Below are 26,499 nucleotides of genomic sequence, written 5' to 3'. Positions count from 1 at the left end.
ACTAAAGGTACTTATACTCACCTTAGCAACCCCAACTCCAGTGAACCTGGCCTCCAGTAGTTCCTGCCTTCGTGGGTCCAGGCTATGCAATTCTTCCATCATTTCTGCTGCTATGGGAGAACAACACTCAGATTATGCAATGCAGGGAAAGGAGAGAGATTTAACATTCTGTGCCACTGACGAGACTCAAAAGTGCCTGTTCTGCAGCATAACCATGTAGAAAGCATTTTCTCGCAAGACAAACGCAAGAATAACATGACTCTGCCACCATATTACTGTATTTAAACCATAACCCTGCTGGAGCGTTTCCTCTTCTATCTGTTGTACCAGCCATTTCAAGATCTCTAAATCCAAGAAACCAATTATGTCACATTCTCCCACTGGATGCTTTATTAAAAGGAAAACATGGGACCAGAGTGTTACGACTAAAAGCTTCAGAGCTTTTCATTCATGCTGCACGACTAGGAGAAAAAAAAGCAACATTCTTTACCCCATAATTTATTTTTGGCCAATCCTGGAAATACTAGATCTCCCCAAACTCTAGATTTCACTGACAACAGCTTAGGTTCTTCCACGCACAGAAAGGGATTATAAGATGAAAATAACGCTTGTTTAAACCTTTTACTTCATAGAGTAAAGCATCATATACCTCTAGCGTAACAGCTGCCTCTATATACTGGATGTATCTGAGGTACCTCTTGGCAATCCAACACAACAGATGCCATTATTTGAAGGGTTAAAACAAACAAAACCAAACCAAACAAACAGCATAGTTGTGTAAACACATTAAAAATCAGGAAATATACAATTCGAATACTGAACTGTGAAAAAATGGGACAAATTTCAATGTTCATTATAACTGTGAATCACATCTTTCCAACTGCACCAATCAAGTTCATTTCCAGAAATGTCTGTTCCAGTTTCATTTTCTGGACTAAGGTAGGGAAAAAAAAAAAAAAAAAAAAAGAGACGGAAGATAAAGATTTGCTGTATAAAGAGCATATGCGATGAGGAAAGTTCTTGAAGGGCAGCAAGTGCCCTCTAGAATAGGCGGTATACAATTGTTCCTTTTATTAACTGTCCATTTTGTCCCTGCCGTTTCCTCCAAACGCTGCAGATCTAAGTTACAGGGGGCAAAGTGAATCCATCCAGGGGCATTTACAATTGCTTTCCCAAATCAGTAACAAGCCGCAAAAACTAATGGGATACTAAATGCAGTTATTAGAGAATCTTATTTCTACTACGGGCTTTAAAACCCCAACAAAGCTATGAGCCTAGTTTTCAAAACAGGAAATCTGTGCACCAAGGAAAATGACAGACAGGCCATGAACGAAAAGATGTTAAGAGTACTCCCAGGTCTCTCCCCCATTACGGGACACAGGGTGACCATCCGGGAGGGAATTGCATCCCCACGCCGGGATGCTGCTCTAGGGAAGGGACTGCCACAAGTTCCCGACCCTTTTCCCCTACCACAACCACAGGGCCGAGCTCCCTCCCGGGGCCTGCCCTGGATCCCCCCCCCCCGCCCCGTTCCATCCCTCCCAGCAGGGGATGGCATTCCCTCCCTGCCCTCCCCGCCTCCTTTGCGGGGCGATTTTCAGCACCTCTCTCCCATCCTCCCTCCCCACTCGGGAAACAGAGGCACGCGTTTGAAAATAAGCCGGAGAGTGAGCAGCCTTGCCCCGCTGCCAGCTGCTGCACCGCCTCGGCCTGCCTCTTCCTCCTCCCCGGCACCCCAGGCAGCACCACCTCAACTCCCAGGCCGGGGATTCACAGGCCGTGCCCACCCCTTCACCTCCCCCGCCGGGCCGGGGCCTCCGCGCTCCCCCAGGCCGGGCTGGGCCGACCCCCCTCGCCTCGCTCTTACCGGGCCGGGCCGCGCTGCGAGCCCGCGGGGCCTGCGCTACGCCGTGCCCCGGCGAGGCGGCCACCCGCGGCCCAGGCCTCGCTCCCGCCGCCTCGGGGCACAGGCCTCGGGCCCTTCCGCCGTGACCCCGGCCCGGCCCCGCCGCAGCCAGCGGTGGGGAGCGTTTAACAGCCTCCGCCCCTCACCTCCACCGCGGCCCGGGGTCGCTGCCCGGCTTCTCCCCCCACCACCACCACCACCCCCGGCCCCGCCGCCCCCAGGGCGGCCTCAGGCCCGGCGCCGGGGAGGGAGGCGAGGGGGGTCCCCGCTCTTCCCCCGCCGCCCCCGGGCTCTCTCACCTGGCGCTGCCGCCGCTCCTCTCCCCTCCTGCCCGGGCCGAGCGCTCCCCGGGCACCGCTCGGATCTCGCCGCCGCCGGGGGCAGGAGCAGGAGGAAGAGGAGGAGGAGGAGGGAGGGAGGGAACCTGCTGCGGCGGCGGCAACAGCGGCACGGGCGGGAGGGGGAGGCCAGGGGCGGCTCCGCGGCCTCTCGTGAGCCAGGCGCCGCCGCCGCTGCGGGCACCCGGGCTCCACGCGGGGGAGAAGGGCGGAGGGGAGGGGGGCGGCGGCAGCGGTGGGGGTGGAGGGGGGGGGGTGAAGGTGGGGGCTCGCCCCTCGCCGCTCCGGGGCGGGGAAGGAGACGGGGCGGGTGTGGAGGAGCGAGAAGGGATGGATAGGCCGCGGATCCCCGGCCTCGCGTAAGAAACCTCACGCGGCCGGGGTGCGCGGAGGCCGGCGGCAGCCGCAAGGCCTCGCGGCAGGACAAAGGCCCGAGGGAGGGCTCGGCGGGCGGCGGCGCCCGGGCAGGTGGGGAGAGCGAGTGGAGGGGCACGGGGCTGCGGGGACCCCTTGGCTTGCCGGGGGCGCGGCGCGGCGGGGCGCGGGCAGGTGCCGGGGCCGGTGCTCGCCCCCTCCCCGCGGCGCTGGGCCCGGCCCGGCCCGGCCCGGATCGATTGGTGCACACACACTAGTGAAAGCGCGCGGCGTCTCGCGAGATTTGCACGGCGGCGAGAGGGCGGGGGAGGGGCGGGGAGGGCAGGTCAGTGTGGGGGGGCAGGTCAGCGATGGGCGGGGCCTAGGGAGGGGCGGGGCCTGCTCTGAGGGGCGGAGGGAGGGGCCGGGGTTGGGGGGGCAGCAGGTACGGGGAGGGGTCAGTAGGCCCTGGGGGTCAGGGCAGGCCCGCGGGGGGCCACATAGGCCTGGGGGGCAGCAGAGGGCTAGGATGGCCCACAGGGGCCGGGGGGGGGGGGGCAGCAGGCACAAGGTGGAGTCAGATGCAGCCTTGGGGTGCAGATAGGTCTGGGGATCAGGGCAGGCATGGGGAGCTGTAAGCAGAAGGGGGGGTCAGGGCAGGCCTGGGGGCATTTCCCCCTCAGGGGAGCAGAGGTTGACCTGCCCTCCACCCGGGTGTCCCCAGAGAGGGGGTGCAGGCAGGGTGTCCATGCACACACATGTACCCCCTCCATTTCTTCACCCCTTCTCCAGTCTCCACCATCCACAGCCAGGAGCACCTTGCTCCCAAAACCACCCTCATGCCCCCAAGGGAGGATGCAAGGGCACCCCAGCACCCCCCTAACACACCATCCCTGCCCACCCCCTCACTGTGGGGACCCCTGCAAATCCCCCCAGGAAGGGAGCCTGGCCCCCGACACCACTTGCCCCCTCATTCAGGGCTGATCAAATATGGATACCGTCTGTGAAACGCAACCCCAGGTGCCCAAGCAGCTCCCTGTTAAATGTTGTTCCCCCTCGCCTTTCTAAGGCTAGACTGTGCAAGAAAAAAAAAGGAAAAAAAAAAAATAATAAGGGCTCATCTTGGCTGCAAACGAGTGATTACATCGCAGTTTATTCGCCTTTCTCCCAGGCAGTGGGGGCAGAATGCAAAACGCCGCTGCCGGGCGTTGCAACCCGCTTGGCTTTAAGGCTGAATCAGCTTTCTGAAAAGCAAACAAGCAGGGAAGAGGGGGGGAAAAAAGGAGGTTTGTTGGGAAAGGAAGTGGCCAGGCCTGTCCAAGGGGAGGCAGGCGCGGATTAGCGATGGGAGCGGAGGTTTCCGGAGCTCTATAAAGGATTCGCCTTCCAAAACACCAGGGCAGGGACAGGCGAGGGATGCCCGTCACCTCCGTTTTACTGCACGTCTGACATCGAGCAATTTATGACCAAACTGGAACTTACCAGTTTAGCAAAAGCGATGATGTGGAGAAGAGCTGGCGGAGCATCACAGAAAATCTGCTCTCGCAAGGCGACAGGGGAAAGTTGTATTATTTTAAAATTGTTAATTTATCATACTTCAAGGCCGGCGTTATTTGTTAACTTGGTGTTGCAAATGGCTTTCGAAGTGCCTGCCTGTTCTTGCAAGCTGTGTTTCCTGTGCTTTAATCTGTTTTTTCGGTAGAAGAGCCACTCCAGTTTCAGCTCCCGCTGCGTGAGTCACATTTTCAGCACAACCAGCAGCAGGAATTTGTTAAATAAATAAATAAATAAATAAATAAATAAATAAATAAATAAATAAATAAATAGTGTTTTGTGTTTGTGTTGTGTTGGGTTTAAAAAAAAATCTAGAGTAAATATTCCATCAGCTGGTAAACTAATCACTGCCATTTAGGGGAGTGCTAATTAGTACCATTTTAAGTTAACATTGTTTGGGAAGGTGCAAGTTTCATTTGTGCATTTCTGTTTGATTTGGGGTGGAGGGAGAAGATCTGGGAGCCATTACACCGAATAAAGGGACCAACTTCCCATACCCCTGGACTCTTCTGGACCCCACCCACCACCCCTAGAAACACCTCCAACTTTAGATGGAGCAGTTCACCCTCTCAGGGCACCAGACAGGAATCAGATGCCGTAACACTGAATCCATGGCACCGTCCCCCCATCTTTAGGGGTGATGGGGGTCACTTTGATCTAATTTTTCTCCTGCTTTTTGGAGGGAGCCTGCTGAGGCTCTTCTGCCTCTTCCACGCATTGGCAGGGATCGCGTTGCCATCCATCTTTTCATGTAGGCTACCAGAAAAGATCATGGGGCTGTCATTTCCTAATGGTGTTTTGCTCATTATGGTTTTCACAACTCAGACAGATCAACAACCCTGCTCTTCTTTCCTCTGGCAGGACCAGATGGCCAGGGAGGTAACAGCCTCCTGGAGAATTTACTGCAGACAGGAATGTTTTCTAAAAGACATCCTGCAATATACCGCCAAGTTACAGGCTTGACGTAGGACCCATGGCTGCAGTCCTGCGCTCTACCAGGGTCAAGCTGGAGCAGCGGCTGGTGACTTCTGATAACAAATCAAATAAGCTGAGATTGCACCATCCCTCCTCTTGTGACTTGCCCCTCTCCCTGCCCCATGTTCCTCTATGCTCGGCAAAATGGTTGGGGTTTCTCTTCTCACTTGCGATTTCAGGGATGGAGCACGTCCCCTTCAGTATGTTTTAGGGGAGCTTTGGGAAGACAGCCCTTGTGGCTTGCTGTCCAAGGGCTCCGCTGGCTCAGCTCTGCTCCTGGATTTTCAGCAAGCTGTGAATGCTTACAAACCCTCCTAGCCTTTGTTAGCCATACAGTTGCATCCTTTCCTACTCCTCTGCTGCAAACTCAAATACCATCCTCTCTGCCTTCATCCTCCAAAGAGGAGAGCAACACTCCAAGCTGCAGTTTCCTTTCCAAGATGCCAAAATAGCAGCTCACACAGAATATGGCAGCTCATCTTTCTGTGGCACAGAGGGGTAAGGAATCAACAAGTTGCAATGGTATTTCTGGCTATAGGCAGAAATTTTGGAGTAGCCTTTAAGGGTACCGCTTGCTGTCTGCTGAGTGCCAGGTAGATACAAGGGGATTTTAGACAAGTTCATCCATAGCCTCAGTAGGACGTAAGTTACCAGATAGATTTCCCAGTGCAGACAGAGCCTGTAAGTCAGCGATCTCAGAGGTTTTCCTCCTATACTCTTATCAGGACACCACATTAGGCAGGGATGCACCACCTGTCCCAGCCTGGTACTTCACCTCTCACCATGCTGTGTCAGCCAGTGCATCTGAGACCAGGTTCCCTGGAACTGCAACAGTCTCTAAGATAAAAATATATTTATTGGTGATAAGACAGAGCACACTTGGACTCTTTGTTACAGTGTTATCTCCCGTGGGAGCTAATCCCCCCAGGTTTGGACAGCAGAGAGTGGTGGACTGTTGGGTTTTTTTTAAATTCTGTTTTCTAAACAGGAAAAGCCAGGTTATTAGAATGTGCTTCTGGCAAGAAAAGGTCAGTTTGTGACTTTCTGTTTTTACAGGGAAAGGTTTTCTAATTCAAAGTGTCTGGAATATGTAAATATTTAATCATTTTGTATAGGAAAATTTTGGATTAAATTAAAAATTCCAATGTCAACTTTTAAGATACTAATTCTAAAAGCCTGCAAAGCATCAAAACTACAACAGTGCTTAAGGTTAGGAAGCCAAAATTCTGTCAATCTCAACTTGATTTTCCCCATAGTATTTCAGCTTGTGAACAGTTTCAGTATGTTTGACTTTCTGGCCCAGCAAGAGAAGACAATATTTGGATCTCCAGGAATTCTCATGCAGGAAAACTCCTCCTTCCAGCCCACACTTGAGTGACACACGAAAACTATTCTGTTTTCCCCCTTTTTCATTAACTTCATAAGAGCCCCTGAGCTCTGGTCCTTTTAGAGGAGCTGGTTTGAGAGCTGGTGACGGGATGGTTAAGAGCAACGCAGCACATTCATGGCTGACCAAATATTATCTCATTCATGGGGGCAAGCCAGCCCTCCTACACCATTGATCTCTGCCAGATTCCTCCCGTACAGCATCCTGCTCTCCAGGTCTGCCATCAGCCAGTGTTAATGCTTCCTATTACTCATGGCAGCTCTCATCTTCTTGCATTGGTCTCCTTGGATGTAAGCAATATCCTTGGCACATTGCACTTGTATCATGTTTTGAAAAGCTACTCAGCTGCCGCAGCCATTTTCTTTGTCACTGAATTTGACTTGAGCAGTCTCTGAGAGCTCCCCTCTAGCCAGCACGGCATGCTTAGCAAAATAAGGGCAAACCCCTGCCTTTGCATCACAGCTTCGCTGTTAAGCCATGTTAGATTTGATCAAAATTTGGTAAGATTTTATAGATATTTTAACATAGCATGTAACAAGTTCTTTGTCTTGAATTTTGAAAAGATAAAATACCAGAAGTCAAGATCCTGATCTTTTTAATGTATTTTTGGTGACTTTCCTTTGCCTCTGCTTTCCAGGCTTGTGAAATACTCTAACTACATTTTTCCTAGCATCTCTATACTGCCATGAGATCTAAAAATGTATTGACATAATGTAACATGTACACAAAAAAGAGCTGAGATTCCTCACTGATAGCAGGACTCCAGGAGCCGGGGGACTTGAGAAAACCATCAAATAGCCTGAACCTTTAGAATGTAAAAGCTGACATCAGTGATCTCAAATCTGAAAATTTTACAGCCATTGAGAAAACAAAAAACCAAACCAACAAAAGTGTTCAGCACTCAACAAGTTTCTTAAGGTTTTAGCACTGGGGGATGATCTCACCTCTAGGCATCACATCCAGAAGAGGCCAATCCTTGTCTGCAGAGCAGATTCTGTTGTACCTAAGGAGGGATGAGTCGCAAGTGAAGGAGCATTCAAAACGTCTCACCCTCCTGTGGATTGAGCACCTAGTAAGGGTAGGGCTCCCGGCACAGCCTTTCCCTCACTAGGAACATTAAAAGGATCTCTCCTCATTTTCATTAGAGGGAGAAAGTTGGTATCTCAGCTACTCAAAGATAACATGCCATTGCCTGACTCCTTCCTGAGGCCATTCGGAGAGCCTCCACCCTCCCACACAATGGAGTTTATCTCGGAGGTTTTTCCTGCCCCTCCCTCTGTCTACACCTTCAGGTATCCCATTAGGGAGGCTTTGATACCCAAACCCAGTAGGAAAGCATCCAGGTCACTCAACCTCCACACATGCAGCAAACCAAGCACAACCTCAGAGCAGTGCCCTGATCCAAGGGAGCGCGTGTCCTGCCTGCCGAAGGAGGCAGCCCGCTGCACGTGGGAACGTGGACCTGTGCAACCACCACAGCCCTGCCGAGAGGAACCAAAGCCCACTGTTTTTTCTTCTGCACACACCTGAAACGATGTGATTTCTCCTTTATGTGGCAGCAAATCCTTCCCTGTCCTCACTCACTACCAGCTTCCTAGAATACAAGAGGGTATTATTCTTGGCAGGATTTGCCCCCTGCTTCTCTTCCTCCTGCATAAAACGGGCATAATAACACCCTACCTTACAGGGCTTTTGAAAGCCTCAATTAAACAAACTGCTCTGAGATTTGTGTAAGAGGAAAATTAAATCAACTTCCTATTGTAAAGCTAGAGTTACCGCATGCATATTTCTGTAAGTATATTCAGCCGCTGTGTGAATGATTGTAAATACATACCAACCTTCATAACAAGGCTTGTCTCAGTAGGAAAGAAGTCACTTGAAGTTGAAGAAAAGCCAGATTTAGTTTTCCATGCAACCTTGATTGACCTCTTCACATCCACCCTTGGCACTGAATGTGGAAAAAAACGTGCAGCTGTGTAATTAAAGACTAGCGTTGTGTACCTGCCTAGGTGGTGCTCCCCAAATGAGGGGGACCCAGCACCACACCTCGTGCTTGGTCCCATGGATGAAGAAGTAGTCTGAAGGAAGATCAGCCAATTTTCTCTCTAAATGAGGAAAGCCACATCCAGTGCCCCTGGAGAAGGGCGGCAGGGTACCTCTCCACTCACAGCTGTAGAGCAGATCCCCCGATGTTCCCCATGCACACCACAGAGGTGTAAGCCTGGCCTCTGCAATCTGGGACTGCAAACAGCAACTTCCTACTTCACGTGAGCTGAAAGAAAGTTTCATAGGCCAAAGGATTGGCCGCAATCTCCCAGAACTCCCCAACCCCCAAATAACATGAAAATCAAGAGCTACAAGGGTCCTTTGGACTACAAAACATTAAAACAACCTGAATACAGGAGTCATGCTCGCACCCAACCCCAAAATCAAGTTGCTGTTCACACACTGTGTTGGTGCTTGCAGTGAAGACTCTGGGGTTATTCAATACCAGGAAGTACAGGTTAGACAGCAGGGTCCAAACCTCACCAGGATGTTCTTCCTTCCTGGAAACAGCCATGGACCAACAGGCTGGGAGCTCCAGGGAGGTGCTGACACGTTAGACTTGCTAGTCATCTTTGTCACCAATGCTTTCCAACCACAGCCAGTTCCCACTCATCCAACTGTAGGTCAAAGACCGTATTTTCAAGAGTAAAAGCCTTCATTGGCATGACACCTCCTGTCATACCATACAGCCTTTGTGCAGGAGGTAAAAGCAGAGGCACACATGGCTAAGATTCAATTGCTTCTCCCTGCCTGTGTTCCAGACAAGTTGCCAGGTCTGGCTTGTGCTCTCCATAACAAAGGTAGCTGTATCCTATTTAGTTCAGATTAGCACTCACTGTTGCCTACATAGGTAATTTCCTGCGCTGTGTCCCACTTTCTCGGCAATACAAGCTCCCATTCAGCAAGGCACTTACACACAGAACTTACTGCCTTCAGCAAGAGCTAAGCACAAACTCCAGAGCTTTGCTGATTAAGCACAGAGCTGACAATTCCTTTCCCTCTAGAGCACCTCGCTTTGCAGGAGAGTCCTCCAAAAAATTCCTCCCTCCTCCTTGCTTTTCTAGTAATTTCTATCTTGCCCTGAAAACATATATGACGACACTGTTAGAATCCTATGGACATTGTACAAAAAGACATGTGCCAAGCACACACCCCCGTCAAGGCAAATGAATAACTACAATAGCAAAAGTGATCCTGAGCATGTGTCTTCTCTTCTGGACTGGTTTTCCAAACATGGCACCAAACCAAAAGTGGTGGCACTAGACTGACTGACAAATCAGATCCAGTTGACTGATCCAGAGAATGAAAAAGACTGCATGACTCAGTTTCCCTCCATCTGTCTTTACAGAGATGGAAGGACATTCCCCAAATACCTTAAGAAGTTGATCCCTGCGACCTCATCCTCATCTTTGCCCTCACTTCTAGGCACTGAAACCTGTGCATCTTTCATTTGTGCTCAGGAAAAACAGTTAAGTTCAGTTTGGGTCTGTGATTCCTGTAGGGAATCCAACTGGGGACCAGCTGGGGCTCATCCCAGCGCCAACAACAACAGGAAGCTCTTTCTGCTTTAGTTACAATGCAATGCCAAAAGCCACTGGCATGCATACATGGGGGTTCTTTCTGCTCACACCTCTGTTTTATTGAAGATAATCAGATCTCATCTATCCTGGAGCTCTACAACTAACTACAGAATTGGAAATGGCGGTGACATATTCTGAGAAGGTGGAGCTGAAGTATCTGGGAGAGAAGACAATTGTGTCTGGTCTCACAGGCTTCTGGTCAGAAGCATTTGATGATTACTGTTGTAACAACAAAAATCACTAAGGATGACTGCCATTTCTCATTTTGCTGTGCTGTCAGGAAGATCCTGAAAAAGCTCCCATTTTCAGTGGAATTTACAATTTATTTATTTTTGAAGTGACGGTATCAGAAATACTCCCCAGCCTCTTGTTCTCCTTACTTCCCCTGTTCCCTTCCTGCCTCCCAGTTTCCAGCCGATCTGCGAAATCAGGATGCCGTGAGAGGAACAATGTACCTGGGGAGACAAAGGGTTCTCTGCCATTCACTGGAGCCCTCAGCATCACGGCTGGATCGAAAGCCTTTCCGAAGGACTGGTTCTGGCTCAGTCCAAGTCACAGGTTTGATGCCATAATCCCTACGTGAAAGGGTTATGCAAAGGGTCAGAATAGGTGATGATAAAGTTCCCTTCCAGCCAAAACAATCTATGAACCTCCAAGGAAATCCGCCATCCTCTGGCAAGAGCCAGTACCAGACTTTCTGAAGTGTAACAATGTCTGGCTCCAGAATTGCAGGGGCAGCGCCTCTGAAGAGCTATGAAATCATCTCTTCTGCTTGGGAGGTTCGACAAGCTACATTGGCATTGCCTGTCAGCCACAGACCACAAGACTGGAATGCTGGGAACAAAACCAGAGCAGATACGCTCAGAATGGCTTTAAAGCTAATGTGACACTGCTAAAAAGGAAGAAGGGGGGAGGGGGGGGGCGAAAAAAAAATAAAAGCACTTAACCTGGCTTTTCAATACAGTAAAAGTCAATTCGGAGATTTCCTTTGAACATGCTAGAAAGCCATTGTGCAACCCAGCCTGCTCAGCAGACCCAAAGTGGGAATGGCAGAAGCTGCTGCAAGTCAGGCCCAAGGTACCTGAGCAGAGCTGTGTGGGAGGCAAGGCCTGGAGTTGCAGGAGAAAAGCAGCTTCACAGAAAACAGGAGCTGGCGGAGATTAATGAAGGAAGCTCAGACAGTATCTGTCTGTAGGAGGCCTGGCTCAATTCAAGGCCATTAACTTGTTGCTTTCTGAACACCACCAACAGGACTGGAAACAAAAGCATGTCTGCCCAGCATGGTTCATGTTGAGCAATTGCTTAAATACTCCAGCAGAATGAAGAGCATTAAGAAAGGCAAAGAGCCACTTCAATGGCTGAAGGCTCACAGGGATGCAAGTTTTTGCATGAAGCCCAAGTCAAAACCAGGCAGGCGACTGGGATGTAGCCTTGAAAGTAGAAACAAATAAATTATTAGCCTTCATCTTCTCCCATTCAGGAGTTTAAATTTAAAAGGGAGTCCATCAACTTTAAATAAATCATGTTTATAATTAAAAACATATTTTCCTGCACTGCTTACAAGCCTTTAGATGATTAATAAGGCATTTTTCAAATTACTTTAATTCACATTAATTACACTGCTTGCTTACCCCAGTCAATAATTTTTCTTCCAGGGAGATAAAGCTATCCCAGGAGGAGGTCTCCCTCAGGGGACCAAGAGGGAAAGGACTCCAGGGAATTGCCTAAGGCACCAATAACACATGGGAGGTCTTTCACTGAAAGCGACAGAGCCGGTTACACGAGTCACATCACATCAAACACTCACACGACTTCTTTTACTAAGCCTCACTCTTTGCCTGAATAAGATGAGGAGACATGAGCTTGCTCAGCTCCCAGAGGCCTTGAGCTGTGTTTTGCCTAGACCTTGCCTGAGGTACCAACCTTGCCAGGGAACCAAACTTTGTAGGTTTAGCACGAAAACAGCAGCAACTGCACAGATTCTGGGTCAGGTCAGGCTTGTGCCCAGCAGAAGCCAAATGTGCTTAGAAAGAAAGAAGCCTTATCTCCTCCTATTTCATTTGCAGATGCTGGAAAGTCTCTTAGCCCTTTAGAAAATACAGTACAACAAATTGCACAAGAATTCTCTTCCCAGTTATTTGATTCCCTTTCAACATTATTTAAAAGAGCTAGATATATATGAAAAGCAATGGTGCATCTCCATTCCCACCTCAGCAGTGCAGCCTGCCTTTGTGGTGTGAATGGATTTGCTGGGTCACCTTTCCACAGGAAGGGCTGAAATGTCCTGACCCAGAAGCCTCCAGGTAGCAGACATACTAATACCTGCAGGGTGACAGCAATGTGGAAGTTATAAACTGATCATGCTGCCACATGCCCAACAGAGAGTATTGCTACAGACCCTTCCAAGGCTTTACAAATAAGGGTGCTCCCTGTTTGACTCTTCAGGACTCCTGCAGACTCATCAAAGACAGCAATGACATTTCCTCATTTTTTTACCCTTTCTCCTCTGTTTCAAGACAGCTGTTATTTCATAACCTACGTGTCTCTATAGCTGACAGTTATTCTTACGCAACTGTAAACTACAAATACAAGCGTCTAACTAACAAAAAATACATGCTTTGTGTAGCATGAATTCCTCTTCAGCCAGCGGTGCACACACAATAGACCTTGTTGCTTCATGAACTAAAACAAGGTAGGAGATATCAGCCAAGGCTTTTCCTTCTTGAGAGACGAGAGCAGGCACTAGTGAGACTCATGATAACAGAAGAGGAAAAAAACCTGTAGTTACCTAACAGTGGCCCAAATCCTTCAAACCAGGTGTGCAGAAGCATGTGTTTCTGTAGAAACCTGATTTATATTAATCAAACCAGCATTGAAAAGCATTACCACAAAATTTATTCTAATACCTGTTGCACCACACCCTAAAAATAACAAAAGAAAACAAGCTGAGATAAAAGATATTTGCTGTCAAAGGCGGGGAAATACCTTCAGAAAGCCACAATGTTGGCTTCCTCTAAGAAATTAAACAAAAGTGGTAGACATTCTTCAGATTTCTTATCAAAGATAGGTGTCTTGTCTACTTGGGTTTAGCACACCACCATGACAGGCCAGTGCAGTTTGTGACCCGGGGGCTGCAGCCAGCAAGAACAGTTTCTCACTGTTCACGCAGAAAAAACAGGTAATTCTGCGTAAACCCTGGTCCTGTGAGCTGCTTGTGATACTCTGCACTCTGGAGGTGCCCTAAAACTGGCATCAGCCCCAAATCTTTGAAAACCTAAACCCTGGCTGATATGAATTTATAGCACATGAGCTATAGTGTGCTAGCTCCCGAAATGAACATCCTTGTGGACAGTGAGGGCAAGGCAGCATAATCTGCTTTCTCCACAGGTTATCTGCACACCATGAGGTATCCATGGGGAAGCTGGCACAGAGAAACTAGCATGCTCTCAGTTCCTGCCCCCCTTTAACTTGTGGATTTGCACAAACCTGAATGACTAAGAGAGCTGCATGAGATAAGTTGGCTAAGGGATTCATATTAGGCATAATGATCAGTTGCAGAGAGGAGCAGATTTACGCTTTGTATGGATTTTGTTCCCAAGACAGAGAGTACGCTACACAGAGGTAAGGTCGAAGCTCTTCTGTTTCATGTGGAAATCCAGAGTAAGAGTGACTCACTACTCAACTTGCTCAGCTGCTGTAAGACAGCATGACCATTTCTTAAGTTGTTAAAACCATGAATAATTTTAAAAACTCAGACCAGTAGCAAGACATCTGAATTACTGCTTGGTCTCCTCTTAGAGCATTCAGCCTTAGCGAAACTCACTTGAAGTGATGCTAGGCACTGTAAAAGGCACTGAGGTCCTGTGTGCGCTCTGAACTCCGTAAAACCACATCTCACCAGGAGGAGACACTGCACATGGCCATGAAGAGGCTCCAACGTAAAAAGCGTGCCCTGTTTTCTCACAGCTGAGGGGCGGCAGGCTTGCGGTATTTGCACTGGATCCATACTCGATACATTGTCATTTGTTTCCCACGGTTCACTTGCAATCGCCGATCAACCAGATTCTGGACTTTTTCCAGCCCAGCTGTTGTGAAGAGATCTTCTAATTCATCTGGAAGCAGAGAGAAGGAGATTGAGGATGCCATAGCTTTCATTTAACTGATACCTGCTCACACTGAGGGCTAAACTATGTTGAAAGATGGGCCAAAGGAAACTCACGGTCTCACTCTGGCAGGGAAATGTAAAGAACAGACAGGACTTTATTACTGTACTATGGGGGGATTAAGACCATAGTTTCTCTAGTTTCTCTTGAGTTTACCTTCTACCAAGGAAGGAGAGAATTATTCTGAGGACAACTAGAATTACAGAGACTTGACAAAGAGAAAAACAGCAGCAGTTTCAGACATGGGCATCGCCAATTAAGGGAGCATCTTCTGGCGAGTAGGGACAGATCCATTCCTTCCCCCTCCTCCCTCTCTCCAGAGGAATTTCAGAGTCTGCAAGAGCCAAGAATGGAATCAGACCTATGCTGTTAAATGGTGGCAATAAGATCTGTGCTATATAGGCTGGAGGGGAATGAGATTCATTAAGTTTAAGTTTGGGAAAAAAAAATCCTTAAAAAACCACAGCCTGTTGGGGCCCAATCAAAGCACTAAGAGCCCTCGAGGCTGCAACACTTACACGGGCAGGTATTCCTGATCAAGCAAATAAGTATCATAGTGCCCCAGCACACTGGCTGTGGGCAAAGCCAGACCGAGTCCTGCTGAGCAGCAGAGAGGTTGTTCAACTGCAGCCTGGGAGCACATGATTTGTGTGGAGTTTCTGTAGAAAAGGGCTAACAGGTCCTAGCTTGTGCTCTTTTATCGGATGCTTGCCATTGTGAAGCGTTTGCCAAACACACATTAAACATTAATTTTGTTGTGACAAACAAGACTTGTGCAGCAGGGAAGGGAATAGTTTGTTGTAGTTGTGCCACTGCTCTAAAACTGACCAGGCAGAGGGCCTGCGGTGGAAGTGACTGGAGGTGCAATTGGTGATAAGCAAGGAGAATACAACCCCTGCTGAACACCAAGAAGCAGCAGAACTGGAGAGGCTGCCTCAGCTCTATGCTGAACCATGCCCTTCTTATTCCTTGTAGGAGAACAGTAAAGTTAAGAGAAGTTCCTTCAAGTGGTGTCCATCTCACTCCATCCTCTGCAGGCAATAAGATTCAAGGAGAGCTCCTCCAATCCTACCCCTCCCAGTGTACCAAACACACTAGCCTTTCTCTAACAGGTTTTTCCACAAAGGAATTCACCATGCCATAGTCGCATCAGCAAGTGACAAGCCCAGGTACCCGTGCAATTGGGAGACACTTAACATTTCACACTGCTCCAAGAAAGACAGGTTGGAAAGAGCTAGTGGCAAAATTTGAGGGCACAGGGACAAAAAGAGGTGAGGAGAGTCAGAGGGATGTTTTCTAGCCTCCCACCTTGTGTAAAGAAGTAGACTCTGGTGCCATCACCTCTCACATAGAAGTTATCAGACAGACATTGACCTAAGGGCAAGAAAGATTTAAACAGTTACCAGCTATCATTTAAAAATCAACAACTGCCATCCAGCTGCACATAAAGACAAGAGGCACTTCTCTCAGCACATGCTGTGCTTAAGGGGAATTAATGAGCTGCTTCCTAAACAGGGTAGACAGTACTCCAGAGAAGCATCATCTACTAGTGATCTGGCAAGACTCCCCAGGGGAAAAGAAAATACCTTTCTTAAACCGAAGCTGGGCCAGATCGTAACGGCCATAATCTCGTAACAAAATCATTCCTCCTGGTTTCAGAAGGCGACTCAGTCTGTTAACGATGCATTGCATCCTGAGGAAAGAACAAAACAGAAGTATTCATCGTTCTGCAAAATGATGCTTGTTTTCTTAAGCTACTTTCCAAAAAGAAGGTATAAAGTTTTATATATGTTTCAACTTCATATGAAGAGCTACCAAAAGCTAGCACTTTTCTGAGCTCTCTCAGATGTAGGTGGGTTGATTTTATTTGGCTGTCTTATTTCTGACAGTCCTCGATTCTGCTTTTTTTTCCTACAACAATAACTTAGCCTGCCACAGCAGGGATTAACTGCTCTCTCTTATTAATTATAAAAGTATCTCTACTGGTTTCTGTAAAACAAGTAATAAGTGAACTTGAAAAATGATGTGAAATAAAACGGAAGGGAACAAGAAAGAGAGACTAGTATAGGTTGTAACACACTGTCAGGCTAAGATCACAGCACTTTTCTTAACTGTCTTCTGAACCTGTCCCCTCCCATATGAGAAATTCATCAGCCTTTGAGCCGTAAAATCTAGCAGCGTACTTTCCACAAATGGGTGCCGAGTGCTCAGTGTGGCTGGGGTTCAGAACAGGTGAGTAACTGTGAGCGCAGAAAGACATCACCTATAGCCACTTAGCACTTTCAAATCACACCTATCCTGTACCAGAATTTCTTAGAACAGAAAGTACCTGCAAATTTCATTTTCAGAGGCTTAATGGAAAACTGGACCAGACACAGAACAAACTAATTTTCCTTGATATGAGGGGACTTCCTATTAAAGAACACCAGTTCTATACGCATTATCTTCTGCAACCAGAAGGAATTATTAAAACTTACTTCTCTGGGAGAATCGCTGAGAGGACAAAGATAAGGATAACAACGTCAAGACTCTCGTCTGGCATTGGGAAAGGACTTTGGTCATTGCACAGGTCATGGACAAATGCAAAGCAGCGAGAAGAATCATATTCTGCATTGTTCTGTATTTAAGGGGAGAGAAATTAGACCATTAGCAGCAGACCCTGATCTCAATATTATCTGGACATGGGAGCATTTTAACTTTCACATAATAAAGTGGTGTGTCCAGAGATCTGCTTCAGCCTCACTAGACTAAGGCAGATGGGGTGAGATAGGTTCCCTGCTCAGACAAGGAACAGAGGTGAAATGTGAAAAATAAGTACACATGGGAAATTTAAAAAGAGCTTTGGACTTGTTACGTTCAGACAATCAGCACTGCCAAAAACCCAAAACTGGATTGAGGGATTATTGCAATTTTAAGATCAGATTTTCCACTAATAACGGTAAGAAGTGATGGATTTACACTGTTAAACTGGAAATCTTTACAAAAGTGAGAGTGTCAGGGGCCCTCTCGGCGTCACTGAAATCAATACTCATTTCAGCTACAAGCAGACTACTCCCAATACCCCAAACATGAAACCTGGCTGCCTAAAGCTACTCTCTTAAAAATCACGTTTAGACTTCCAAAAGAAGTTGTATATTTTTCTAAAGCTGCTGCTACAGATTGCAATAGCCTCTATAAACAGTGCTTGTGTCAGCTTAAGAGAAGGAAATGGCACACTGCCTCTGCTACTGTGCTCCCCATCTCACAAAGTGACTGATTACATTCGATACTTCATATATTCTCAGTTCTGTTCTGACCTGAGATTTGTTAGCAGTATTTGTCCTTTGACTAAATTCCAGCCTCCTGCTCCACAGACAACAGTATCCCTCCTTAGCTGTCTGCGCAGAAGCAATCAGACCACGTTCCCAGAACTGCAGTGACAGTAATGCACACACAAACCAAAACCAGCTTCAGTTTCTGTTAAAAAATAGCCTGAATTTTTTCAAGGTTCAGCAGTTACTCAACTAAAAGAGCACTGGATTTAGAAAAGTACTGCCAACCACAGGGGAAAGAAAATCTGGCTGACTTGTCTGCTGCCAATGTGACATTTTGCGAACTCCAGCTTCCCTCATTTCTACAGTCTTTGATGGCTCATTTTCCTGATTTGCCAGTACAAGGGTCAGCATCAGGGCTAGCTAAAAAAAGAAAGCTGCCAACACAGCTAGACAGCCGGTGGCAGCTGTGATATGTTTGTGTTAATGTGCAATTGGCACCATGTACTTCCTACCTTCATAAGTCGCCATTGAGTTTACCTGGACAAGATCCACAGCTGTTGTAGAAAAATCACAGCAATAAACAAAAAGGCCTGGGTCACTGAAATAAATAAAAGAAACTATCATCATTTATATAAAGGTGTTCCACAGGAATTAAGAAGTGTCTCAAATGCACAGAGCATAGAATCCCGGACTTTAGTCTATCTCTGTCAACAATGCCTTGTGCAAAATCTGGTGGATCACGTTGCTCCTTTATGCCTCAGTTATTCTCACATGGAACTGACTGCTTACTTTTCCTTCTGGAAAAGGAGAGACACTGAGGCCTGTATGAAAATGCATTCAGAATGAGACATGTAAACTTGCATCATGTTTCATTGGTTGCATTTTAAGACCAAAGATTTCCAAGCTCAAAACACAATCCTTTGAAGTTGCAGATGGCAAAGGTACCATTTGCCTTTCTCTGAGATTGTCTAAACTAAGAACACATGCAACACTTTTCCAATGGTTTTTCAGAGGCTGGTATACCATGCAGGTAAAAACCTACTGAGAACTACTTACTTGTTGGTTTGTAAAATTGGGAAGACTGTATTTCCAGCACCACAGCCAACCTGCACAAACAAAGCAGATGTACACATAGTGAAAAGAATTTCTTCAGCATGTCCCATGCAGGTAATTTCAAATCATCTCTCTACAGCCGTGGAACAAAGAGCAACTCATGAGTAACAACTGAGCATAGCAGTGACCATTTGCAAATCTCACTGCAAGAGCTGAACATGTTCAGCTTGAGGAGCAGGCTTACATACAAGCATTTGTGAGAAAACAGATTTTGTAGAAATCTTACTAACAAGCTATATATTATTACTCTTTTGAAAACTCTTATTGCTGGAATCCCAAGGATAACAACCAGTATGAATCACTGAAGTATTAGCAAAAGCCATGGATTAGTTGCATTCACTTCCATAGAAAATCAGAGCAATGGAGAAAGAAGTTTGCTTTACTATAATTACATCCTGCTGTTTCAGAGTTTCCTTCACTACATGGCTCTTGCTCAAGTTACGACTAGGCCTACAATAATTCTGCCTTATTATTCCTTCTACTTGTTCCCATTTGAAGAGAAGATGGTTCACACAACTGGGTTTGGGGAATTGGCCTCTGAATGTTTAAATCAAAATAGACTGAGCAGAAAACACCATTGATGGGCTTGCAGTGACAGATACTACTAGAAGTACTCAGGTGAGACAGGAAAGCCACAATGACCCAAGAACATCAAAGTCTGAGGAAGTCTCAAAGCCTCAGATTAAATAAAAAAATCAAAAGGACATTTCATATTGACTCTCCCTGGAAGGGCGGAACTTCCATAGAACATGAAGCATTCAACAAAACCAGCTACATCTACAGTGAACAAACTAGAGGTGGCCCAGCTGTCAGGAGTCTAATATTTAGAAGTCCTACAGACTTTGCTGGGACAAACCCTATATCCATCTGAGATTCCACGTTCTTACATGGGCCATAAGGAACAAACCAAACAGCATATTTATGTTCTTGGTTTCATTGTTTTGTTTCACACCTCCAAAGGCAAACAAAAGTCAGCACAAACATGCAAAAGATAAATGACAAGGGAAAGCTTTATACAGAGAAGTAAAAGAATAAGCTTCGTCAAAAGATGACTTTTAAATGTTTGTTTCAACATCTGATAGTAATAGTTTGTCTTTTAAACTCGGAAACTTCTTATGGTCCTTGTGCTCTGCCAATTCACAGTCTGAACAAAAAGAATCCCAACAGATTTAATTCAGTTCTAAGCTGCCCTCTGTTTTTTGCATTTTACTGACTTAAGGCAATCATCCCCTTCAGTTGCTGTTTGCCAATGATATATATTTTTACATCCTAGTCACACTAACACTGATAGAAGGGACTGTTTGATGTGTGACTCTGTTTTACAGCTATTACCTCTAATATACGGTAAGATGCAGATGATCCTGGGTAATCTCCATCACTTTGATTCAGCTCACTATACTTCTGTGTAGCCAGCTCCTCTGCGCAGATCTTAGGTGTGGTTTTTATCAGGTTTAAGTGATTGTCTGCCATGGTTTCCAATGAACAATGTCCATTTTCACAGCTTCCCAGCCCTTCATTGTTGGATTCTTCTTTGTTACTAAATTCATGCACAGAATCCCCATTTTGACTTGGGTTCCTGTTAGGTGCCAGCTCAGGAAATTCAGTGAACAGCCAGTGCCTGTCCTTGAAGAAGCCATTTTCATGGATTTTATAAAACTCATCCCAGTATCTCTTAGCATTCACCTCATATTCCTCTGCGAACACACACAAAAACATCACCAGCAGTCAAATCAGAAGGTCTCTGAGTTTAATCGGTTCAGACAGTGAGGGATCACTGCAGACATCTATTCAGCACTCTCTTTTAAGAAGTAAGGTTACTGATTGAAAATCACCTTTATTTAAATTGTGCCATCCCATATAAACACTCAGCCTGCCTCCTCATGGTTCACTTTGTTAGGACTAAAAAAAGGGAAAAGAGAGAGAAGAGGAAACTGTCTCCTGGTAGGATTTAGAGGAAGCTGGCAGCAGGAAAGGTCTCTTTGAAGGAGACTGGAATGAAGAAATCCAGGTTTTACTTCCATCTCTAACACTAACTTGTTCAGTTCACTGGAACAATTCATTTAGAGCCTCGTGACACTAAGTGTCAAGAACTTACAACTTCTAAGGAATTCTATGACAGCTGCCTGGAGCTGGAGAGCTCCTGTCCAACATGCTACCCCTTTTTTTCAGATGCAGAAACAGAAAAATTAGTCAACTATCCAGGCCTAGCAGAAAGCTCAATTAGCATTTGCACAATACTCCAAGATTACAGGCCAGCATATTTTACACAAATATTGCTAGAGTCCAGTCTACAGCACTTTGTTTTCCATAGTTCTGTGCATGTCAGAGCATCATGCATTTATGAAATTAAAACAAAAGAGGGGAATCAACAGAAGTGACCACTGTCATTCAAGTAACAGTGGAGAGCTAAGGTGGATAGACTAAAGATGATAAGAATTAACTTCAGCAGCAAGCATTATCATTTTCACACCAAGTGGATACATTCCAATAGCAAGATAAGTATTACAGAAAGCTGGAAGAACTCTTACAAAGCCATGTTCTAATGAAATTCGAGTCACCCACAGAATTATTTTCACACACCTTCACAGATTTCAGATCAAGTACAGTTGTAGGGGAACTATTCTTTCTATGGGAAGTTACGAATCCAACTGGCTTCCTGAATTCTCATGAATGTGATGAGTTCTGTGTCCTGGGAAATAAGAGCTAATTATAGCATCTTATGCTTGTAATCACCTAGAGGCATTAATATCTACGGCGAGAAACCCCAACTGCATTTCAATAACACACAACTCCTCAGCCATCTTTGCACAGCAACAAGTGCATTACTGAATACAAATGATTCTCCCACAATGAAAGATGACAACTGTATGTGAGAATGGATAACCTCTCTCCAACAGCTACTAAGAGTAAGGTTAAGAGAAAAAGCAGGCACCTTAAAATTGGAGATTAGCATTATTGTCTGAACTGCAGTTTATTTATTAGTCTTTCTGAACAGCATACAAGTGTTTAGAAGATATCTGAAGGGAGATAGTAAAATGAACCAAGAACATGTGGAAAAATATGTAGCCTCAGCCAAATATAGACAAAAATGGCTTTAACAAAGAACCAGAAGTCAGTCATATGTATATTTTTAGTAGGATCTATCCCTGAAGCACAAAGAGCTATATATAAAAATAATCTCTTTCCCTCAACTACAAGGATTTTTCTCCTTCTAAGAAGCTTTGTCCTTAAACCCCAAGCCGAAAGAAATTTTAATGTCCGATATTAGACTAGAGCAGTAAGTATGTGCCATGATCTCACTGTAGCTCAAAGCAAGCAGGGTCAAGTCAGTTTATTATTTGCATAGGAGAACTCAATGACTGCTAATGGCAGAGCAAGAAGTGTTATTGATTCATACCCTGGCACACTCCTTGCTGAATTGTCACTTCTTCCATGTACTAGTAGGGATATGCAAGGCTGCTGGGGCTGGAAATGCTCTTTCACCGAACACAAACATAAAGTCCTGATTCCTGCGGGTCCCTAACAATCTCATGACAGCCTGACTGTAATGGGATGCTTACCTGAGGTGCTGGGGCAAAATTCCAGCCCAGCCATTTTGGATTACCCACATTGTTGCCACAGTATAACACTAAACAAGACATTGTGCTCTTCCTGTGTTAAATTATTGTGAAATTCTGTTGGATGCTATTGAACAGCTGTTATACTCCAACCCACATGTGTGGAAGCTTTATTTAAAGCTCATTTACCTCAGAGCCTAGTGTTTTCAAAGCACTGGAATAAAGGATCAGTAACAATATAAATGCAAGAAATCAAGGGCCAGCTGACAAAGATCATGCAAGAAACAGATTTAAAACAAAAAAATGACCATAGTAATTTTTCAGCCTGACTTCCTGCACAACTTATGCCAGAAAAGTTCACATAATACTTGCTTCAAGATCCTTTTTGTGGTATTAGCTCATGGGGACATCGGCGTGCAAGCCGGATTCCTCCAGAGACTTTCTTGATAAGGACTCCTGACTTTCCTGCTCGTCTTTGTAAGGACACCCCCAAAGCCAAGCCCATACTCACCCTTTCACATTGCAGAAGAAGGGCAAACAAAAGTAACTGTTCGCAAAAGACAGGAAGAGAATCAGGGACCTCCTGAATTGCATGGGGGCTAATTATGGAGCCGCAAAAGGAAACCAAGAAACTCTTCCACTTCTTTCTTTGTTCCCAGCTAGGAGACACGTCTTCGACATACCCCACAGAACTTCTCTCCTTCTTCAGAACAAATTCTGACAGCCCCAAGAAGTCCACAGAATAATACAGCCATAATGACCAATAGCCTGCCTTTGTTCTCCTCCTTGGACATTACTGATTCTCAAAACACTAGACCCTCAGGCAGATTTGGCTGGGCTGGCTTCCCTATGTTTCAGCCATCCCATTGTCTCCACATGCTTCCCACTGAATAGCAACCATCAAAATCTGACTGGCCTCCATTGTTCAGTCTGGGAAATACATCATGAAGACCTGACAAACTGCTCTAACAGTAAATTGCTCCACGATTTCATAGTTGTATATAGGTTCTCAAAGCATGACAGACAGCATCCTTTAATGTTAACCAGATTTGAAAATGAATCCAACACAATGGGTATCACAATAGAAACTGCTGGATACTTCTGAGAATCCAAGAAATTAGGAGGGTTGCTCTTTGGTATAATTAAATTTGCTATTGTGAACACAACTGGAAGCTATATGGGAAGTGTCTCAATAGCTCCAATAGTGTTCAACATTGCCTTACAGATGACACACTCAATTTAATTTGAACAAAAGGAGCAGATCCATCCTAGAACTCAGCAGGATATAACAAGATCATCATCAAAACGTCTCTTATCATACCCAAAGAACAGGAAGCCATTTCACTATCATTTAAGGGACTGGATGATATCTAGCAGGTGTGGAGGAAAGACGCATTATTAACCAACTCACAACAGCTTTAGCTGTATTACTTGACTATAGAGCTGTGCATCTTTAGCTTGATTCAGATTTAGGTAAGCTTTGCATTTTGGATGTATAAATATCCTTTAAACCTAGTTTGAGGAAACAAAAATTTTGGAATCCCTCTCTGATGATAAACACTTCAATCAGGATAAAATCATTTTTTTTTCGCTTTTGATTTAATTATTACCATGCTGTTTGTTAAGCTGGTAGAGATGAATATAGACACTACTTTATTAGACCCTCTTAAGAGAAAAACCAAGCTTGCATTAGGGATAGCTCCACAGCATGCAAGCAAACAAAAGATTGCCTGATAGAAGTTAAGCTTTAGAGAGCAAAAGCAAGCAGAGAAAACAAGACTAAATGAGGCTGTTGCTCTACACTGAAAGAAGTTTGTTGACAAGGAACACTAATAAGTATTTGAACGTACACAACATGAACAAAGAAACTCAACCCAAGAGGATTCCTCCCAGCCAAGATCATTTCCGTTCCAGTAGGACAAGTCTCTGGAGAAGGTGGAAAAGTCACAAAGAGGTAAATTAAGAATAGAAAGATTCCTCCTCCTCCATTTTTCATTATCAACCACTAGGTAATGTATTTTGAATGATTCAGAAGATGGGGGGGGGGAAGGGAGGAATAAATGATGACGCATATCAGCTCTGACCAGACTGTGCCACTCTTGTATGAACAAGTTAAGACTCAGCATTACAATAGTACCCAAAAGTACCTTGTTTATCTTGTGGCAATAGCTGTGAGCTGTTCTCTTGAACTTTACTTCTGGCACTGGCTTCTTGCTCTTCTGACCACTCCACATTATCCCTGTTGTAAAAAACAAGATGAACTACTCAGCTGAGAATGGTGGGGCAAAGACAGAGAGAAAAGAGAAAGGTCTAGACAGGTCTCCAAATAGACAGCTGTGGAGCTCTTCCATGATCTCTAATTCTAGCTCAGCAGCAGTACAACAGCTATCAGCACGTATGGTTCCCGGTTCTGAATGAACTGCACTTCTAGCATTACAAAAAATGTAACTGGGAGGGAGCCCAAGAGACGCCAAATCTGTCCCCTAATCCTTCCCCCTATTTGATGCTCAGCCAAGTTCAGACAAAATAAATCCTTACTATAAAACTATGAGGGCCTCCTTGCAGAGGAACTGCTATTCTCACACAGTGAAAAGCACTTATTCCTCCTACACAGGTGACGGACAGGTAGGTGCTTGCGAGCGTTCACTCAAGCAGGTCATCAACATAGGCCATTTGATTTAGCTGTCTTAGAAATCTACATTTGCTTTCACAAGTTAAAACAAAAAAGGCAGTAGGGCTATTTGGAAGGTAAAGTGTTTTATTAATATTAAATCCAATTATAAGAAAAATGTGCAGGAAGCTTTAAAGCATTAAGAACCTATTAATAACTTAATTGTGCATACACAGTTGTGTAGTCATTAAAGTGATTCACTTGACCTTTCTTCATTAAAACCAGTGAATGTAAAACAGACTACAAGGATCAAGAAGCACTATTCTGGACTCAGGAGGAATTAGTCCTTTGATATTAACTTACAAAATAAAGCCTTGACAAATGTCACGTCTGTGAAAAACTAGATTACTAGGAGTTTCTGCAAGGAAATACTATTGAGGATATGCTTTAGTAACATACCTTTGATATAGTATAGTCCCAAAATGAATTACAAGCTGATACATGCACAAATTACTTTATTACAAATTAAACATACCCAATTGTTAATAGGGTATGGCAGCCAGAGACCAAAAGTGGACATATTTACTTCAAATATGCAAAATACTTTCAGTTCCCAGCAAATTTGAGAATCTGGGTGCTTAACATATCTTAAAACAACAGCTTTCTCTAACCAAAGACCTCCTGTTCCAAGCTAACACCTAGCACGATCTCACACTGTTACAGCGTCACGTAGCAGCAGATGGGTGAAATGATCTTTGTTCAATGTATACGTTAGTCACTTATGTATACAGATGGAGAAGGGTTATGCATTTCTGAAAGCAGATCATTTAACTTTATTAACTATAGCAATTAAACAATTCCTACAAATCAAAGCAACACATTCTCCTGAAACATCGAGGGAGCCTGAGGAATCCCGACTGCTTCGGGAGGAGCCGAGGAAGGCTCAGGACCCCCCGGGGATTACCACAGAGCAGAGCCCTCCCGCACCTCCAAGCCCTCATCGCTCCGCCTGCCACGCTGGCAGCACTCCAACCCGGGGGCGCCAGCCCCCGCCCCACACCCACAGCTCCCCCCGGCCTGCTCCGCGCCCCGGTGGGCGCTTCAAAGTGTGCAGCCGGGCCCCCATGAAGCAGAGCGGGTCAGCTCAGGGCTGACCCGTCCCTGCCACCAAGAGCCCCGTTACACAGCGCGCCGCAGCAGACTACCGGGAGGCCGGGGCGGCGAGGACGAGCCCTCCCCCGGCCATCCCACCCCAACCCCCGCGGCCGGGCGCGGAGAGGCACCACAGGGCAGCAGCGCCCCAGAGCGCCTCGGCCGGCTCCCCGGGCCTCTCCGCGGTGGGCAGCAAAGGGCCAGGGATGCGCAGTGGGCACCGGCGGGGCGAAAAGGCGGCGGCCGCCCTCACCAGGCGTTGTGCTGGAAGAGGCGGGCGGGGTCGGTGAGGAAGCGCCTCCCGAAGGGCCGCCACTCCGGTGCCTCCCTGGGCGCCGCCATGATGGGCCGAGCGCCACCGGAACCGGAAGCACCCCCCCACCGTCCGACCCGAAAGAGGACTAGGCGGGCGGTGGTGGTCATGTGAGGGACGCTGTTGTCACGTGAGGGTGGTGGCGGGAAACGCTCTCAGTGCCGCCCCAGAGGAATGGCGGTAACGGCGGCAGGCT

General features: G+C 46.2%; 2 protein-coding genes across 24 annotated transcripts in view; both read right to left on the bottom strand.

The window, feature by feature from the left end:
• The window catches only part of TLK2 (tousled like kinase 2), a 44,527-nt gene extending 41,676 nt beyond the window's left edge, over window positions 1-2,851 (bottom strand). For 13 of the 21 annotated variants that reach the window (XM_087770603.1, XM_087770617.1, XM_087770606.1 and 10 more), the window contains exons 1-2: window positions 2,206-2,851; window positions 22-110 (exon numbers count right to left, since the gene is read on the bottom strand). In XM_087770603.1, coding sequence (XP_087626729.1) covers window positions 22-102 — 81 coding nt within the window. In that variant the 5' untranslated portion in view covers window positions 103-110; window positions 2,206-2,851. Of the gene's footprint in view, window positions 1-21; window positions 111-1,604; window positions 1,730-1,867; window positions 2,013-2,205 lie in introns of those variants that run through there. The other 8 variants (XM_087770605.1, XM_087770609.1, XM_087770627.1 and 5 more) reach the window with 6 other exon arrangements.
• A 704-nt stretch (window positions 2,852-3,555) lies between these two features.
• METTL2A (methyltransferase 2A, tRNA N3-cytidine) lies at window positions 3,556-26,488 on the bottom strand. Of its 3 annotated transcripts, XM_087770632.1 has the most exons (14): window positions 26,244-26,462; window positions 24,375-24,466; window positions 20,003-20,364; window positions 18,614-18,663; window positions 18,095-18,155; window positions 16,781-16,920; window positions 15,890-15,996; window positions 15,612-15,677; window positions 13,964-14,252; window positions 11,222-11,897; window positions 8,561-10,715; window positions 8,041-8,462; window positions 7,459-7,517; window positions 3,556-7,319 (listed from the first exon to the last, which is right to left on the bottom strand). In XM_087770632.1, the coding sequence occupies exons 1-9, from the start codon at window positions 26,411-26,413 to the stop codon at window positions 14,101-14,103; spliced, it is 1,200 nt and encodes a 399-aa protein (XP_087626758.1). In that variant the 5' UTR covers window positions 26,414-26,462; the 3' UTR covers window positions 3,556-7,319; window positions 7,459-7,517; window positions 8,041-8,462; window positions 8,561-10,715; window positions 11,222-11,897; window positions 13,964-14,100. The 3 variants fall into 3 exon arrangements, with proteins under 3 accessions (XP_087626758.1, XP_087626756.1, XP_087626755.1); XM_087770630.1 differs by lacking the exons at window positions 8,561-10,715; window positions 11,222-11,897 and adding an exon at window positions 17,600-17,713 and having other exon boundaries at window positions 14,039-14,252; window positions 26,244-26,488; XM_087770629.1 differs by lacking the exons at window positions 3,556-7,319; window positions 7,459-7,517; window positions 8,041-8,462; window positions 8,561-10,715; window positions 11,222-11,897 and adding an exon at window positions 17,600-17,713 and having other exon boundaries at window positions 13,013-14,252; window positions 26,244-26,473.
• Between the last annotated feature and the right edge of the window lie 11 nt (window positions 26,489-26,499).

The sequence above is a fragment of the Nipponia nippon genome, unplaced genomic scaffold, assembly GCF_047370975.1.
Source record: "Nipponia nippon isolate SJK-2023a ecotype South Korea unplaced genomic scaffold, ASM4737097v1 scaffold_32, whole genome shotgun sequence".
In the NCBI taxonomy this organism is placed as follows: Eukaryota; Metazoa; Chordata; class Aves; order Pelecaniformes; family Threskiornithidae; genus Nipponia; species Nipponia nippon.
This window is presented reverse-complemented; position numbering and strand designations above follow the sequence as displayed.

Excerpts from the sequence above, each read along its gene's own strand:
- METTL2A (XM_087770630.1), bottom strand. The coding sequence starts at position 26,413 with ATGACCACCACCGCCCGCCTAGTCCTCTTTCGGGTCGGACGGTGGGGG. Across the intron at positions 16,921-17,599 it reads ATACTGCTAACAAATCTCAG|AACAATGCAGAATATGATTC; the intron begins GTCAGAACAGAA and ends CCTTAAATACAG. Across the intron at positions 15,678-15,889 it reads CCAGCTTCGGTTTAAGAAAG|GTCAATGTCTGTCTGATAAC; the intron begins GTATTTTCTTTT and ends TCTTGCCCTTAG.